General features: G+C 33.9%; 1 protein-coding gene across 1 annotated transcript; it reads right to left on the bottom strand.

Annotated features, from left to right (window-relative positions):
• Positions 1 to 2229: 2229 nt before the first annotated feature.
• On the bottom strand, positions 2230 to 12347 carry chmp2ba (charged multivesicular body protein 2Ba). Its single transcript, XM_055032054.1, has 6 exons — positions 12163 to 12347; positions 9211 to 9302; positions 6108 to 6302; positions 4923 to 5025; positions 4603 to 4709; positions 2230 to 3654 (listed from the first exon to the last, which is right to left on the bottom strand). Exons 1-6 carry the CDS (start codon positions 12194 to 12196, stop codon positions 3535 to 3537), a joined length of 651 nt encoding a protein of 216 aa, XP_054888029.1. The 5' UTR covers positions 12197 to 12347; the 3' UTR covers positions 2230 to 3534.
• Positions 12348 to 13333: the final 986 nt, after the last annotated feature.

The raw sequence follows: 13333 nt of genomic DNA, 5'->3' as shown, positions 1-13333 counted from the left end.
TGACACAAGATTCATGGTGAGGTTCCTAGTTTTCATCTCTGCAGTCAGTTTCACAGATATTACAAATAGCCTAAAGGATTTTTTCTGCAGAAAACAAAACATTTAACCAGCCCTGGAGTCCAGTCCTGGCGTACATTTTGTGGAATATTATTTTCTTCTTGATGTTCCCTTTGGGTTGAAGTTGCACCATTGAGGTCCTGACACCAGCCCAGCACCCAAACCTTTGACCTTGAACAATCACCACACTGCAGAAGAAATGATCACTTACTTTAACAACAGTTACTCAATTTTCTTGGTTTGTGATCTGCATTGCAAATAAGAATTTTGTCATTACTGGAATTGATTCACTTACTAAATAATTGCATTTCACCCTGCGATTTAATCTTTAAACTGTATGATGGAAATGTTGGTAAAGCATACTTATAAAAAAAAAACCATTTTATTTGTATATATTAATGTGCAAACTTTATTTTGTAGGAATTTAGGTTTACAGCAGAGATACATTTAAAGTTAGTATTTTTCTCAAAATATTTCTAATGAGGGTATTGACATGAAACTCACACTAGATGTCAGTAACAACCACACTAGTTTTTCTCAGTCACCGAGTTGATGCATTTCTCAAAACTACTTGGTCAATTTTCAAATCAATTTGTCACTTCTACAAATAAAAAGATAATTTTGTGTTCCTTTCAACAAATTGCAAAGCTTTTGGACATCATATGGGTTACTACGTTCGGTTCTCTGCTTCTACCTACATTTTCAATTGCTTTTGTCATGTTATCAAAATGTATTATACGGGTCTCTGTTAAATTGTCTCGACCTGCACAATATTTAAGCGTTACTTCATTCCATGCAAAATGCTTGAGCAAGTTACCATAAGCATCTATCTAGATATCTCCATTAGATTTTTATTGTTTTTCTAAATCTGGAAATATTTCCAGAAAAGCCAAAGCATCACCAGTAATGATCATCACCACAACTCACTGACCTTAGAGTAAAAATTGGAAACAATGGAAGACCAAGGATAGTGCCAAAATGTGTATTCGGACAACACTGCTAAAGAAAACACAATGCATGAAGATAATTTAAAATGAGCTGCAGAATATTTGGACAGTCCAATGAAACACTGGTAGAATAAAGTCTGATGAGATGCAATTAGTTGAACTCTTTAGATGAAGAAATAGAACAAATTACCACAAAAAACATCTTCTGAGGTAATGTGAGGGTGGTAACATCATCGTTTCTGGTTGTTTTTCAGCATATGGAACTGGCATCATGTAATCAAAGGAATGGTGGATATATAAATGTACGGAATATAAATGTATTCTGGGTAAGAAGTTGAAACTGAAATAAATGTTCTAAGTAAAACAACGATCCCAAACAAATTCACTTTGTTTCTTGTAAGAACAATTCAGCAAAAATACAAGTCTGGAGCCTTTACAATCTAACAAGCCATCTTTGAACTCAGTCCAGCTACAGAACACTTTAGTCATAAATGTTGCATGATCTTTTAATAAAAGATTTATTATTTTTAAATATACAAGAGGGAAATTGTAATTTTTAAGATAAATTCAATTCAATAATTGTGTGTGTTTTAAGATAAAGACAAAACAAAAAGGGGATGGACAATTTGTTCCCTGGGATGTTATTTCAGAAAAAATAAATGATTAAAGTTAATTAAAAACAAGTAGTTAGTAGAAAAATATACGTAAAATAATACTTTTAATGTCATTCTACCTTGGGAATCCAATGAAATGATAATACAATTAAATAACTAAAAACTACTAAGATCTGAAATTTGTTCATGTCTATATCTAAAAACAAAGTTCTTTCTACACATTTTTTGCCAAAGTTAAACGAGAGTTTATATGCAGAGTCCAAACAGCCACAATATGCTGAGACTTGATCTGGGAATCTCTTAAGAGATTCATATTATAACTTATAATATTAATATTATAATTTAATATTCATAAATTTAAAATTTCTGAATATTATAGAGGCCAAAAAATAAGTTCCCCCAACACATAAAGCATATATAAAGAACAATGAGTCAAAACGAAACCTGTGCATTGAAGACAATTAACTTCTCATCCAGGAAATCACTTCAGCTGTCCTTACCAGAGGCATTTCCATAGAAATGTACTATGGATATTAAATATATTTCACTTAGTGTGTTCAATCGTCACTTACAGTATGAACCTTCATATGGAAAAACAGTACGAGATCAAATCAGAATCATACCTGAGGAAACTTTATTCCTTACAAAAGCCATAAACCTTTTACAGAATCAATTAACAATGACAAAGAAGTAAACAAACATGAGTACGCATGTCTTGGAAAAACTCCCACCCAGGCAAAGGCATTCATCAAAATCTATGAAGACCCTAATTCTGTTTACAATTATGTTAGACTGGTGCATGATGGAGGAAAAAATAATGAGCAAAACCTCGATGGACTATGTTGGGCTATGTGTGTCACAGGCGTACAAGAATGACACATTTTCGGTTCATCTTGGCAGCAGGAACTGATGTGGAATTGAACGGCCAGAAAGAGAAAGATAAAATGTTTCATTGAACAGATATCACCGTCTCTCTCACAAAGCCTGAAACTGCTGACATTAACAATTCACTTTGTTGTAAAGTCAGACATAACACATATTAAATCACAGTGTCGTTTCAACATACACTTCCATTATTCTGTAGCTGTAGTGTGCATGTGTGTGTAGTTTCTTTTGTAAGAGCCAGCTGAATATTTCTAAAAAAAAGTAACTGCACAGCAGCTGAGAGAGAAAAGAGACTGCAGAACCAGCGCTTTTCTGCAATCGCTGATTAAATCAAACTTAGAAGTCAAATAAAACCTCATTTAATTACTTTAAAATCCTGCCAGTCTTCCATTAGGCCTGAATTAAACTTTAGCAACAAAGTTAGTGATGGTTATTCTAACACCTGACTGTAATTGTCCTGTAAGCGATAACAAAAGAAAGTGAAATTGTCCACTGTGAGTTCTAATGGAGGTGGTTCCACTCAGAGAAAACAAGTCAGATGGGTTTAAATTAACCAAAAGCAACACAAACATCAGGTAAATGATCTGAGAAAAAGTAAGCAAGAGCCATCTGTTTATTGTCAACCCCAAAGCTGTTTTTAATCACCATGTCTTGCATTAAAACTTCCTGGAGAAAGAGTAGCCATCACTGATTACAGGAAAAACTAAAGGCTAGCCAAACAAGTCAAATGGAAAAGACATTTACAAACTGCATTTGTAGCCCTTCCAAAGACAGATCATTACAGTTCTTTGGGCCAAGTTGTGGTCTTTCCAGTATCATAATAAATATTTTCTCATAAATACACGCCCAATGAACTTTAAGGCAATATGCATAACAACATGAGAAAATTCTGCCGTTTTGCCTTTGTCTGTGTTGGTGTGTGAAAAATAGTGTACGCAGCTTTTAAACAATGACAAAACTAGTGCATCCGACAAGAGTCCGTATCAGTTTTGAGCTGCACCAGCTTAGAATCTGAACAATACAACAGAGAACTAATCCACTCCCAGAGCTCGAAGTTGTCTCTCAATCTCATCGTCGGAAATAGTGGCTCCTTTGGAGGAGGCAGCGGTGGCACCAGGGACATTCTTTCCTGCAGCTGGTGCTCTGACCATCTGAAAACAGACATTGCCAAGAAATCCCATTAGCAGGAAGAATTATTAAATAATTGGTAAGCTATCTGTGATCTCATATACAATAAGATATTTTTCTTTGAGATGACAGAGATTTTAGAAACCTAATGTGTGAGAAGACATGGCAATAACAGTGTCTTGTTAATGTATACATACACCTTGAACTTTGTACAAATCCCCTCACAAATGTTGCTGGATTTTAGAGAGTTTATAGCTGATTCCAGTATTGGCACATATTACAGCCAACACTGGTAAACCGTCCAGTGTTGCAGCCTTTTGTGACGCAGAATATCTGGTATTATACAAGTGCTTTGAAATTTTAAAGCCTAAAATATAATGCTACAAAAATTTAAAAAAAGGATAGATAATGTTGTTGTACGAAGCACTCTTAGCATATTTCTTTAAACTTTAAACTCAACAATTTTATTTTCTCTAATGAATTTTACACATTGCCAAAACTCTGATGACCGACTTTTCCCTTCAGTTATTTTATAGACAAAGAATAATATTATCAAGCTGTCTCTACGTTCACTGCAGCTGTGGGTACATTTATTGGACGAGTGCATTTCTGCAGTGTGCAGAGAGGCAATTATTCATGTAGCCCCCCAGGGGGAGCCAGACGCACAGCAGACGGGAAGCAAGGCAGTAACAGTGCTTGAGCCTGAAGAGCTGTAGGCGAGCCCCACCATGCGGCAGCTGTTACGCATTTTAACATCAGATGAAAGAAAAGCCATGTGGAGAGTTTATTGTTTTTGTAGCCAAGAGCTTTTATCTCATTTAGGAAAGATAGGAGGCCTGTAAAAATCAGCAGAAAACCATTTCTTCTTATCCTCCCAAAAATGCTTACGATTTTAATGATGAGGTAATAATGAGGGCACAAGGTTTGAAATGTATTAGAGCAAACGGACGACATCAGAGTCTGTGTCTTACCTTCCCTGAGATTTCAATGCCGATCTCATCCAGAACCTGGTTGACAATGTCCTGAGATTCTTCTTCATCCCCAGATTCATCAAAAATGTCGTCTAAAGTGTCGTTGACTGGACAGATAAACATATAAGGAGGGAGGAAAAAAAAAGAAGCGCAAAATTTTAAGGTCAAGTTGAAATTTTAAGATGTTTTTTTTATTATTCTTTCGTCTTGATTTTTATTTACTTGTTTCTATTACTAATCATACATTCTCATATTAATCCTCTAAATCCTCGTTAAAAGCTTATGAACACCACATGCGTTTGTGCATCGTGTGTGCTTACTCATGTCCTCAGTCATCCCCATCTTCATGTTCTCCTTCTGGAAGTCCTGCATGGTTTTCAGTGTCTTCTGCGGATCCATTTTCTTATTCACAGCCTGCATCGTCTTCAAAAATCAGAAAGAAAATGAGATAAAAATTTTTTCAGCTTTCTTGTTAGAGCAGTATAGACTGTAAAAACTGCTCAAAGAGGCATGAAAATACTTTCATTCATGTTTTTTTAGGATACTGTTCCAGCTGATCAAGCAGAAATGAGTTGCTACAATAAGTAAAGCCATGGATTAAAAATTATTAATCACTATGCTCCCATAAAGAATTGTTTTTTTTTTTTTTTTAATAAAACCAGATCTGACAGCAGCCAAAGCTTGACATTAGAATGACTTTTGTGGAAAACTGCTGTATTTTATGAACTGTAAGTTGCTCCAGAGTATAAGTCACATCATTAAAAAATGTCATAAAGGGAAAAAAAAACCAAAAACATATATACACAAGTCACAGGACTTGTGTATAAATGTCTACCTTATAGTCAGGAAAATACAGTATTAGTTTTGTTTTAGATAAGAGACTGTACGTCTTGTACTCCCTCCATTGTTGCAGAGATAAGAGCAGCAGATAGGTCTAAACGCAGACTGATCATTCATTTCCACGTCACAAAAACATAAATGTGACCTACTTGGGTCACTGAGGATGACATCATACCCTAGATCTTATCTCCTGCTGACTGACACACTTTTCTATTGGTTCAAATATTTTTCTTTCTTTCTATTATAGAGAACTGTACCTATATATTTGTGTTAAAATGAACTTGATGCATATATTAAGCTGCTGATATTTTTGTCTTAAAGCGATCACACCTCATCACCCTCCATTAATCTGAAGCCTAATTATATTTAACCTGTCTGTGTGGTTGTACAATACTTCGCTCTTGGCCATTAAATGCTTGTCACACTTCATTAACAATGATGTTGGGACTTCCCTTAAAATACATGTAATGTCTACAATAAACATGTTCTCATAATGTTTCCATTATGACACAAAAAAAGTCAGGACCAAAAAAAAAAAAAAAAACAAAAAAAAAAAAACTTGATTATATTTTTAGATGTTTATATGAACAATATGTAAGTGGAAGTAATTCCTAAACATTTAGCACTTATGACCTCAGAGCAACTAATATAATGTAGGATTTTACCTTGGCTGTGGTAGACATGGCACCAGCCATCTTCATTTGAGAGTTCATGACTTTAGTTTGCGTTGACATGGAGGTAACCTTGGAGCTCACAGCATACGTCCGGTTCTTCTGCTTCCTAAGCTGAACTAACTGCTTTGCAAGAATCTTACAAGCCTCCTTGTTGCCGCTTTTAGCCATTTTCTTGATCTCCAACTCCTGAAGAAAGAGAGCAAGAAAAAAAAACATGAGTCCAAACAATCACACATGATTTTCAATGGTTTTGACTGGAACTTTGAGGATTTTGCTGTTTAACTTTTCTTAATATTCTTGTCAATTCAGATCTACCCTCAAGATATTGACTGTTGTTTCACAAATAAAAAAAATGTCTTCAATCACACTTCACATTTTGAATACATATATGTGTTTTCATTCATTAATCTCTACAGACCGACAAAGATATTTATAAATACAGACACCATAAATACTGTCTTTTAATTGAAATACTATTTGCTGCCAAGCCAAGCCAAACATTTAGCTTCAGTAAACATGAGAAAATATGTTGCTGCCTTCAGCGATTCTGTGTGTGGGCCTGACAGTGTGAGAGCATCCCAAGAGATGAGGCGGAAACTGAGGGTTACAGTAAGATAGCCGGCTTCTCGACTCCAGAGTGTATTGTTTATTTCTTGCATGCTGAAAGCATCCCCTATAAGAACTAATAATAAATTGTTTATATTTGATACAGTCATAAAATAAAATACTCCACTCAGCTATTTTCTTTGGCCTCTTAACACAAAACATGTATGGACTGTCATATATCAAATGCATTCAGTTCAGTTCATATTTTCTCACCTGTAAATAATTTAAATACAAAAATTGGGGCTGAACTGTAAGGAAAGAAGCTGCATTACAAACATCAGTGATGTCAGAAAATCTCAACATATCAACAAGAAAAGGTGGGGAAGTAAGCACTGTTGGTAGTATTGATTGGAGTCTCTGACTATCTACTTTCCCTTTAGATATCAAGAGGAGCGCTGTGTTGTGATAGATAGCTGCTCCCTCCTAGACACAATCTAATGCAGCACTCAGCTGAGAGGCTGTTATGCTTTTCTTGAATCTGTCTAAATGTACAATCCTATTTCCTTTACTATCTGCAGAAAACAGTAAATGCTTTCAATTTTTAAAAAAAGTTAAAACACTGTTGATGTTTGGAAACAGGCCTAAAAATTAGAGGTGCACCAAGAAGACTGAAGGTAGCCAGAACCGAATGATTTTCAGCTTAATAATTCTTATGGCCAGAAACTCAAAATTCTTATTTTTCTACAGTCAGTGAATACACCTAAGTGCTATCAACAACAACACATCTTGGCATAGAGTTTACTGGGTGAAGACTCAGCTATTTTTAGAATAACTGAAGTCTGTAGGAAGCATTCAAACTGTTCAGCTCCAACAAAGAGTTAAACTTTGGTAGATGCTGATCAATTCCCTCCTTTGCCATGTCTGACTTTTTACATATAAAATACATATTTAGTAACTCCATGTTATCCTTTTAAACATTGATATAGAAAGCAGAGGTTTTTTTTTAATGACTTTGATATCGACCATTAAAAATGAAGTGGTGTTTTCAATTTGTGGAAACAGAGAGTTATTCTCAGAAATCAAAACTTGAACTTAAATTTTAAAAAAATAAAAGCAAATTTTTGATCACTTTTTAATATTATTAAATAAATATAAATTAGATAAATTAATTTTTAAATAAATAGACATTACAACAGCACATTTTATGGTGCTGTTGTAATGTCTATTGCACTAAGAAAAAAAATACAGTTTATAATCAAATTTAAAGTTGTTAATTTTGTGTTTAGTCAACTGTTTTGCATATGACAACAGTCGGAGATGCAAAAAGAAATGACTACCCATTCCTAATAGATAATGCGCAGAGAATGTTTATAGTTAGAAATGCTAGTAGCACGAATCATGCTCATAATTTGATAAATTAATACATTATTTTTTAAATCCTCCTGTCTTTGTTTTAAATGAGTGAAACTCTACCATTACTCTCTGACAAATTCATTGAATGACTCCTCTACTCCTAGTCTAAATAATTATTGACAGTTCTTGGCTGAAATGGGTGCATTAAACATTTTTTAGCACTTGTCATACAGTTCTTAAAAGCAAATCAAAATAGGGTAATTGGTTTTGGAAGGTCATAGATTTTCAAAAAGTGAACATGAAGTTAAAATTTTAAAAATAACTTGTCCAAAAATAAGCAAAGAGAAAAACTCAAATAAAATCAAAGTTCATCTGGCCCTCCTTACCTTTAAGGCAAATAAAAGGCAATAAAGCTGGTACGCAGCATAAATCCCTCTCAATAAATATTAATACGCATACATAAAAACTTTTACTCTGTCTGTAAAATTTAACTAATTTTAACACATCCATTTCATTTTGCTCTTATGTTCCCTTGTGTAAATGGAATATAAATCATAATAAGTCATACTTTGAATCTTTGGTTCTCTGCCGCTTTTAATAAAGCCAGTGCCTATAAATGTGAGAGTGGGCACATTTTCTTATTAGAAGCACAATGGGGGACCCTTATGATTGTGCTAACTTGCAGATTAAGGTAATTTTCATTTGTAAGCCAAGATCCTTTTAATTCAGGGTGTACAACAAAGCTTTTAAAGACCAAACTAATTAGCGGAAAGCATTAATGAAGTACAAAAATGGGGTTCCCCAGGGAGGTAATTATGTCCCACACAATATTTACTTAATACAGCTAAATGAGGAAGACACTCTCCACTTCTTTCATCTTACTAAAACGGGAAATGTGTCGTACAGCTGTAGCCTCATCGAGCGAGGGTGTGCGCTTTGCTTGCCTGGAGCAAGGCCTCCACATCGGCTCATTCCCTTCTTTTCACTTAGATCCATGAGCCACTTGGGTTTAGTCCTTAGTGGTGAAAGGGAGATTTAAACGGGTTTCAAGGATTTTTTTCTGTATGAATCATCTGCTGGAGGTTCTCAAAGCTTTGATGCAATATGTAGAAATCTAACAAACATGCTCTGCATGGACATTGTTTCTTACTTTCCATTTCTTTAAGTTTATTGGTTAGTGTGTGTGAATTCTGACCATTTGTTTCTCTTGTTTCTCCAGCGCTGCTCTGTCCCTGGTGATTTGTCTCTGAGTGCTTCGTAGCTCCTTAGACTGTTCCTTGATGACGTCTTTCAAAAACGTAAAAACAAGCAAGACAAAAAGGTTGATACTTTATTTATCAATCATCAAATCAGGTTTCATAGGTAAAACACCTTTCATATTTACCACAGAAAGGGAATAGAACTATGCTTTTCAATAAAACTAAAGAAAATGTCTAGCAGAATTTAAAAATAAAGGAAATGAAATCCACTTTATAGATATGTACACTTTACAGGCAGATATTAATATTCAAATATTAAAATACCAGACTTAGTAAAAAATACTTTGACCATAAGACAAAGCAATAAACATAAAAATTGTATTTTATTTAGGATGAAATATAAAATGGTGATAAAATTTCAATTAATAATTAAATAGTAAAAAGATCAAACTTAAAAAAAAAAACATCTTGGTTGACCAGTTATTAAATTAATATAATGAAAGTAAGGCATAATTATTAAAGTTAAAGCAGCAATAAAAATATGCACTTCACTTGCTTTAACAAACAGATACAAACCATCAAACATTCTTTTGACAAAGATAATCGCTCTTAAAATAATTTATATATGTTCCTTATATAACAGCTAACTTGAAAAATAGGTAAATTAATCTTTTGTTACCGCTGTACTTCTTTCATAAAAAAAAGAAAATGGAAAAAAAAATACAATACACACAAAAGACAAAGCAAAGACTTATCATCATCTAAAATAAAGTCAATAGTCTGCAGCACAGCTATTGAACGAAATCTGGAGCACTATAATCTGAACCTTTGCAGGAGGCTTGTTTGATTGTCCTTTTCTATTGCACAGCAAGATCAGCAACACACTGAATACACACCGACAACTGTGGCAACTGCTCTGGCAGCTGACACCAATATTGAGTCAGTCAGCTCCAAGCAGCATCATGTGAAATATTGCACGATCCTGCAGTCACACAATGAGAGCTGACTAATCAGAACTAAACAACCAAGATAATTCACTCAGATACTAGGTTAAGAAAACAACAACAACAAAAGCATTTGTTTGAGATTGTCAATTCAAAGTCTAAGGGGGCATGCTTTTGAATTTCAATTATATTTTTTATAATTTCTTAAGATGTATCAACATATGCATTTAAAAAAAAAATTGGGCTCTTAAATTGAAAAAAATAAAAAATAAAAATCAAGAGCCCACCTAATAAAGGTCGGATATGCAAAAAGAAATGACTACCCATCCTTAATAATTATTTAATTTTATTTATTATTATTATTTTATTTAATTTTCATTTTGTCAATGAATATATATATATATATATAATATATATATATATATATATATATATATATATATATATATATATATATATATATATATATATAAACATAAAAAACAATTTTGCTTTAGGATGTGAATGTAAATGCCAATGTTGACCTGATTTTCTGTTATTTTCTTATAAAACGATAAACTAGTTAGAATCACATCACTACAGTGGATCACTTGTCGGGATGATGCGTAAGTGCGTATAAGGTGACGTGCCGCCAACGTATCAAAGTGGGAGGGATATCATCCTACAAATATGTGCGATCTTTCCCCCCCCCCATCACTAGCCATGGGAAGTAAATTTAAAAATCGACAAGAAACCACTCCGACGACCAGACACAAGGCAAGAAAAACATCCAAAAACTTTCTGCCCGGAGATTGAAGGAGTGAGGGAAGGCTCACTCCTTCCCTCACTGCAAGAGGTGGATATTAGATTTTTATTTCCTGAAAGTCATGAGACAAGAAACATCAAAATAATAAATAAATAAAAGAAAGAAAAGAAAAGAGAATCCACCGTTGAAGAAGATCTGTTGACAGCTCAGCATACAGTGAAGGTAAGGGAGCACAGTGAGTACAGTATGCAGACTGTTGCTGTGGGTGAGGCTCGAATGTCAGGGATGGGAGGAGTAAGTAAGCAATGCTATGGAAAGATTTTCCTAATCCAGCTAGGTCTTTCTTTTCCTTGAACCTGGTTCAATAGTTTAATTCAGATTTTCCTACGTTGCTTTTTAAAAAAAATATTATTATAATTATTTTACAAAAAGTGAAGAGGTGGATATTAGATTTTTATTTCCTGAAAGTCATTACTTAGGGAACAATAATTGATTTATACATTTTTAGGAAAAATGTGTCAGATTTCCCATTTTAACTCTGACTGGCTGGTTGTCTTGCCTGAAGAAAATATTCAAATATTCATACTGTAAGGCTTTCCAGAATCGGGTTACTAAAATTAATAGGTTAGAGGATGACAGCATGCCAAGACGTCATAGTTAAACAATCCTTCAAATTCATTACGCAATTACAATAAATTTCCCCTCTCCTGTTCCGTATTGTAGTTAAAGTTTAAACAGAATTATGAATGGTAAATGTTATGTCTGAAACAAATAGAAACGTAACCAATTGTAAAAATCCGGTGTTTTGTCAATGAATATATTTCTAGTGTATTCAATGACATTCATTTTGGGCCATCGATTCTGTATTACAATTAATGTACATAAAATCACATTTTCTAAGTTTGAGTGACAATAAAAACATCCTCTTTGTACAACCTCAAAGAATAAGTTTACTTTTATTCCTCGGATATGTGGTGGGAAACCCAGAAGTTGTTGACATTTTTAAGTCATTTGTTTGCATTTTAACTATCACATTTCTATCCTAGGTTTTTTTCCCTTTTAATCCAGGTATTTTGGCTGCCCTTCGACGCTTTCTCCAGGTTAGTAACGTGACTGGTGACTCAACAAAACCAACAACAGGTTCAACGAGTTATTTGGGGAGAGCTAATTCAAACGGGAAGAACACAGGCTGAAAACAAACGGGCTAAAAACAAGTTAGCTAGCTTTTTTTTTTTTTTTTAAACATAGAACAAACTTACCATCGACAGTCTTCTTCTTGAAGAGGGAAGCCATGTCGCTACTCTGTGTATAACTAACTATAGAAATTAAATTCAAACAGTGTACTTTAAATAGTACTAATTCCTTTCGTATATACCGTCAGCCCAAGACGGTACGTCTGCTATATCAGCCTTCGTTTCCTGGTTGACTTCTGCTGTCGGGAGTTCCTCCCTCAGCTGGCGTCACGACGGGACCTTTGTGCTGCTTTCAAGTGTACCGCGGAAAACTCTATTTCATCTGAATATGTTTGCTAAAAATGTCAAATAAAAAAAACAACAAACAAAACCATTTAGTTCGAGCTATTTCTGTGTTTTAAAGATTCAATTAAAGTATTTTTGGGTTGGTATCTTATTTCTACCTTCTGTACTAAAAACCAATGAGCAAAACATTGGATATTTAACCTTTGTTATTCAATGATAACAAAGTAATTGAAAAAAAAACTAATCAAATATCATCAGTTGTTGAACAAAACAGTCAAGGGTACTACTTTCAGAATAACAAAGAATCATTGCCAAATCCAGTCTTTTATTTTGGATAAGGTGTCTTCATAATTGTCATTGAAAGCGTTCTCCGTCTATCTCCTGAATGCAGCACATAGACGGAAGTATGTTAATGATATAAAAAGAAATATGCTCATTTTACCTGTATAAAAAGTCAAGCCAGGTAAGTTTATTAATCTTCCCAATATGACCTTTGCAACTTTGTTTTTGTACCTTTTCTATATTCACAGGAATTGACATAAAGCACATATATGTGGTAAACTTTTTCACGTTTTGTCCAGTTATAGCTCATCAGTGTGAAAGGGGAGAAATTATTTGTTTGCTGTTACTTTTAAACATAGTCTGAAAAAGCTCAATGTATTTGTTTCCAGCCCTCAAAATTTATTACAATTTAAGTAGGCAACTAGTTATTAGATACAATAAATTGTCATTTCTTCTTTTAAAAATACTTCAAGCTTATACTAACTCCTGAAAGAAGGTCTTTGAAAGCAATTTTCAAGTCTTGTCTATTAGATTTAGATCTTTTACTGGAAAATACTAGCGAATAAAGATACTTTGATCTATAGAAATCCCTTGTAATTCTGGCTGTATTTTTGGGTACAATAAGAGCAGAATGTCTAATATTTGCCGTCCAGGTTTTCTTTCAGGATTT

The sequence above is a fragment of the Poeciliopsis prolifica genome, unplaced genomic scaffold (genome assembly GCF_027474105.1).
Source record: "Poeciliopsis prolifica strain line A6 unplaced genomic scaffold, Auburn_PproV2 SCAFFOLD007, whole genome shotgun sequence".
Classification (NCBI taxonomy): Eukaryota; Metazoa; Chordata; class Actinopteri; order Cyprinodontiformes; family Poeciliidae; genus Poeciliopsis; species Poeciliopsis prolifica.
Note: the sequence above shows the minus strand (reverse complement) of the source record. Positions and strands in the feature narration are given on the sequence as shown.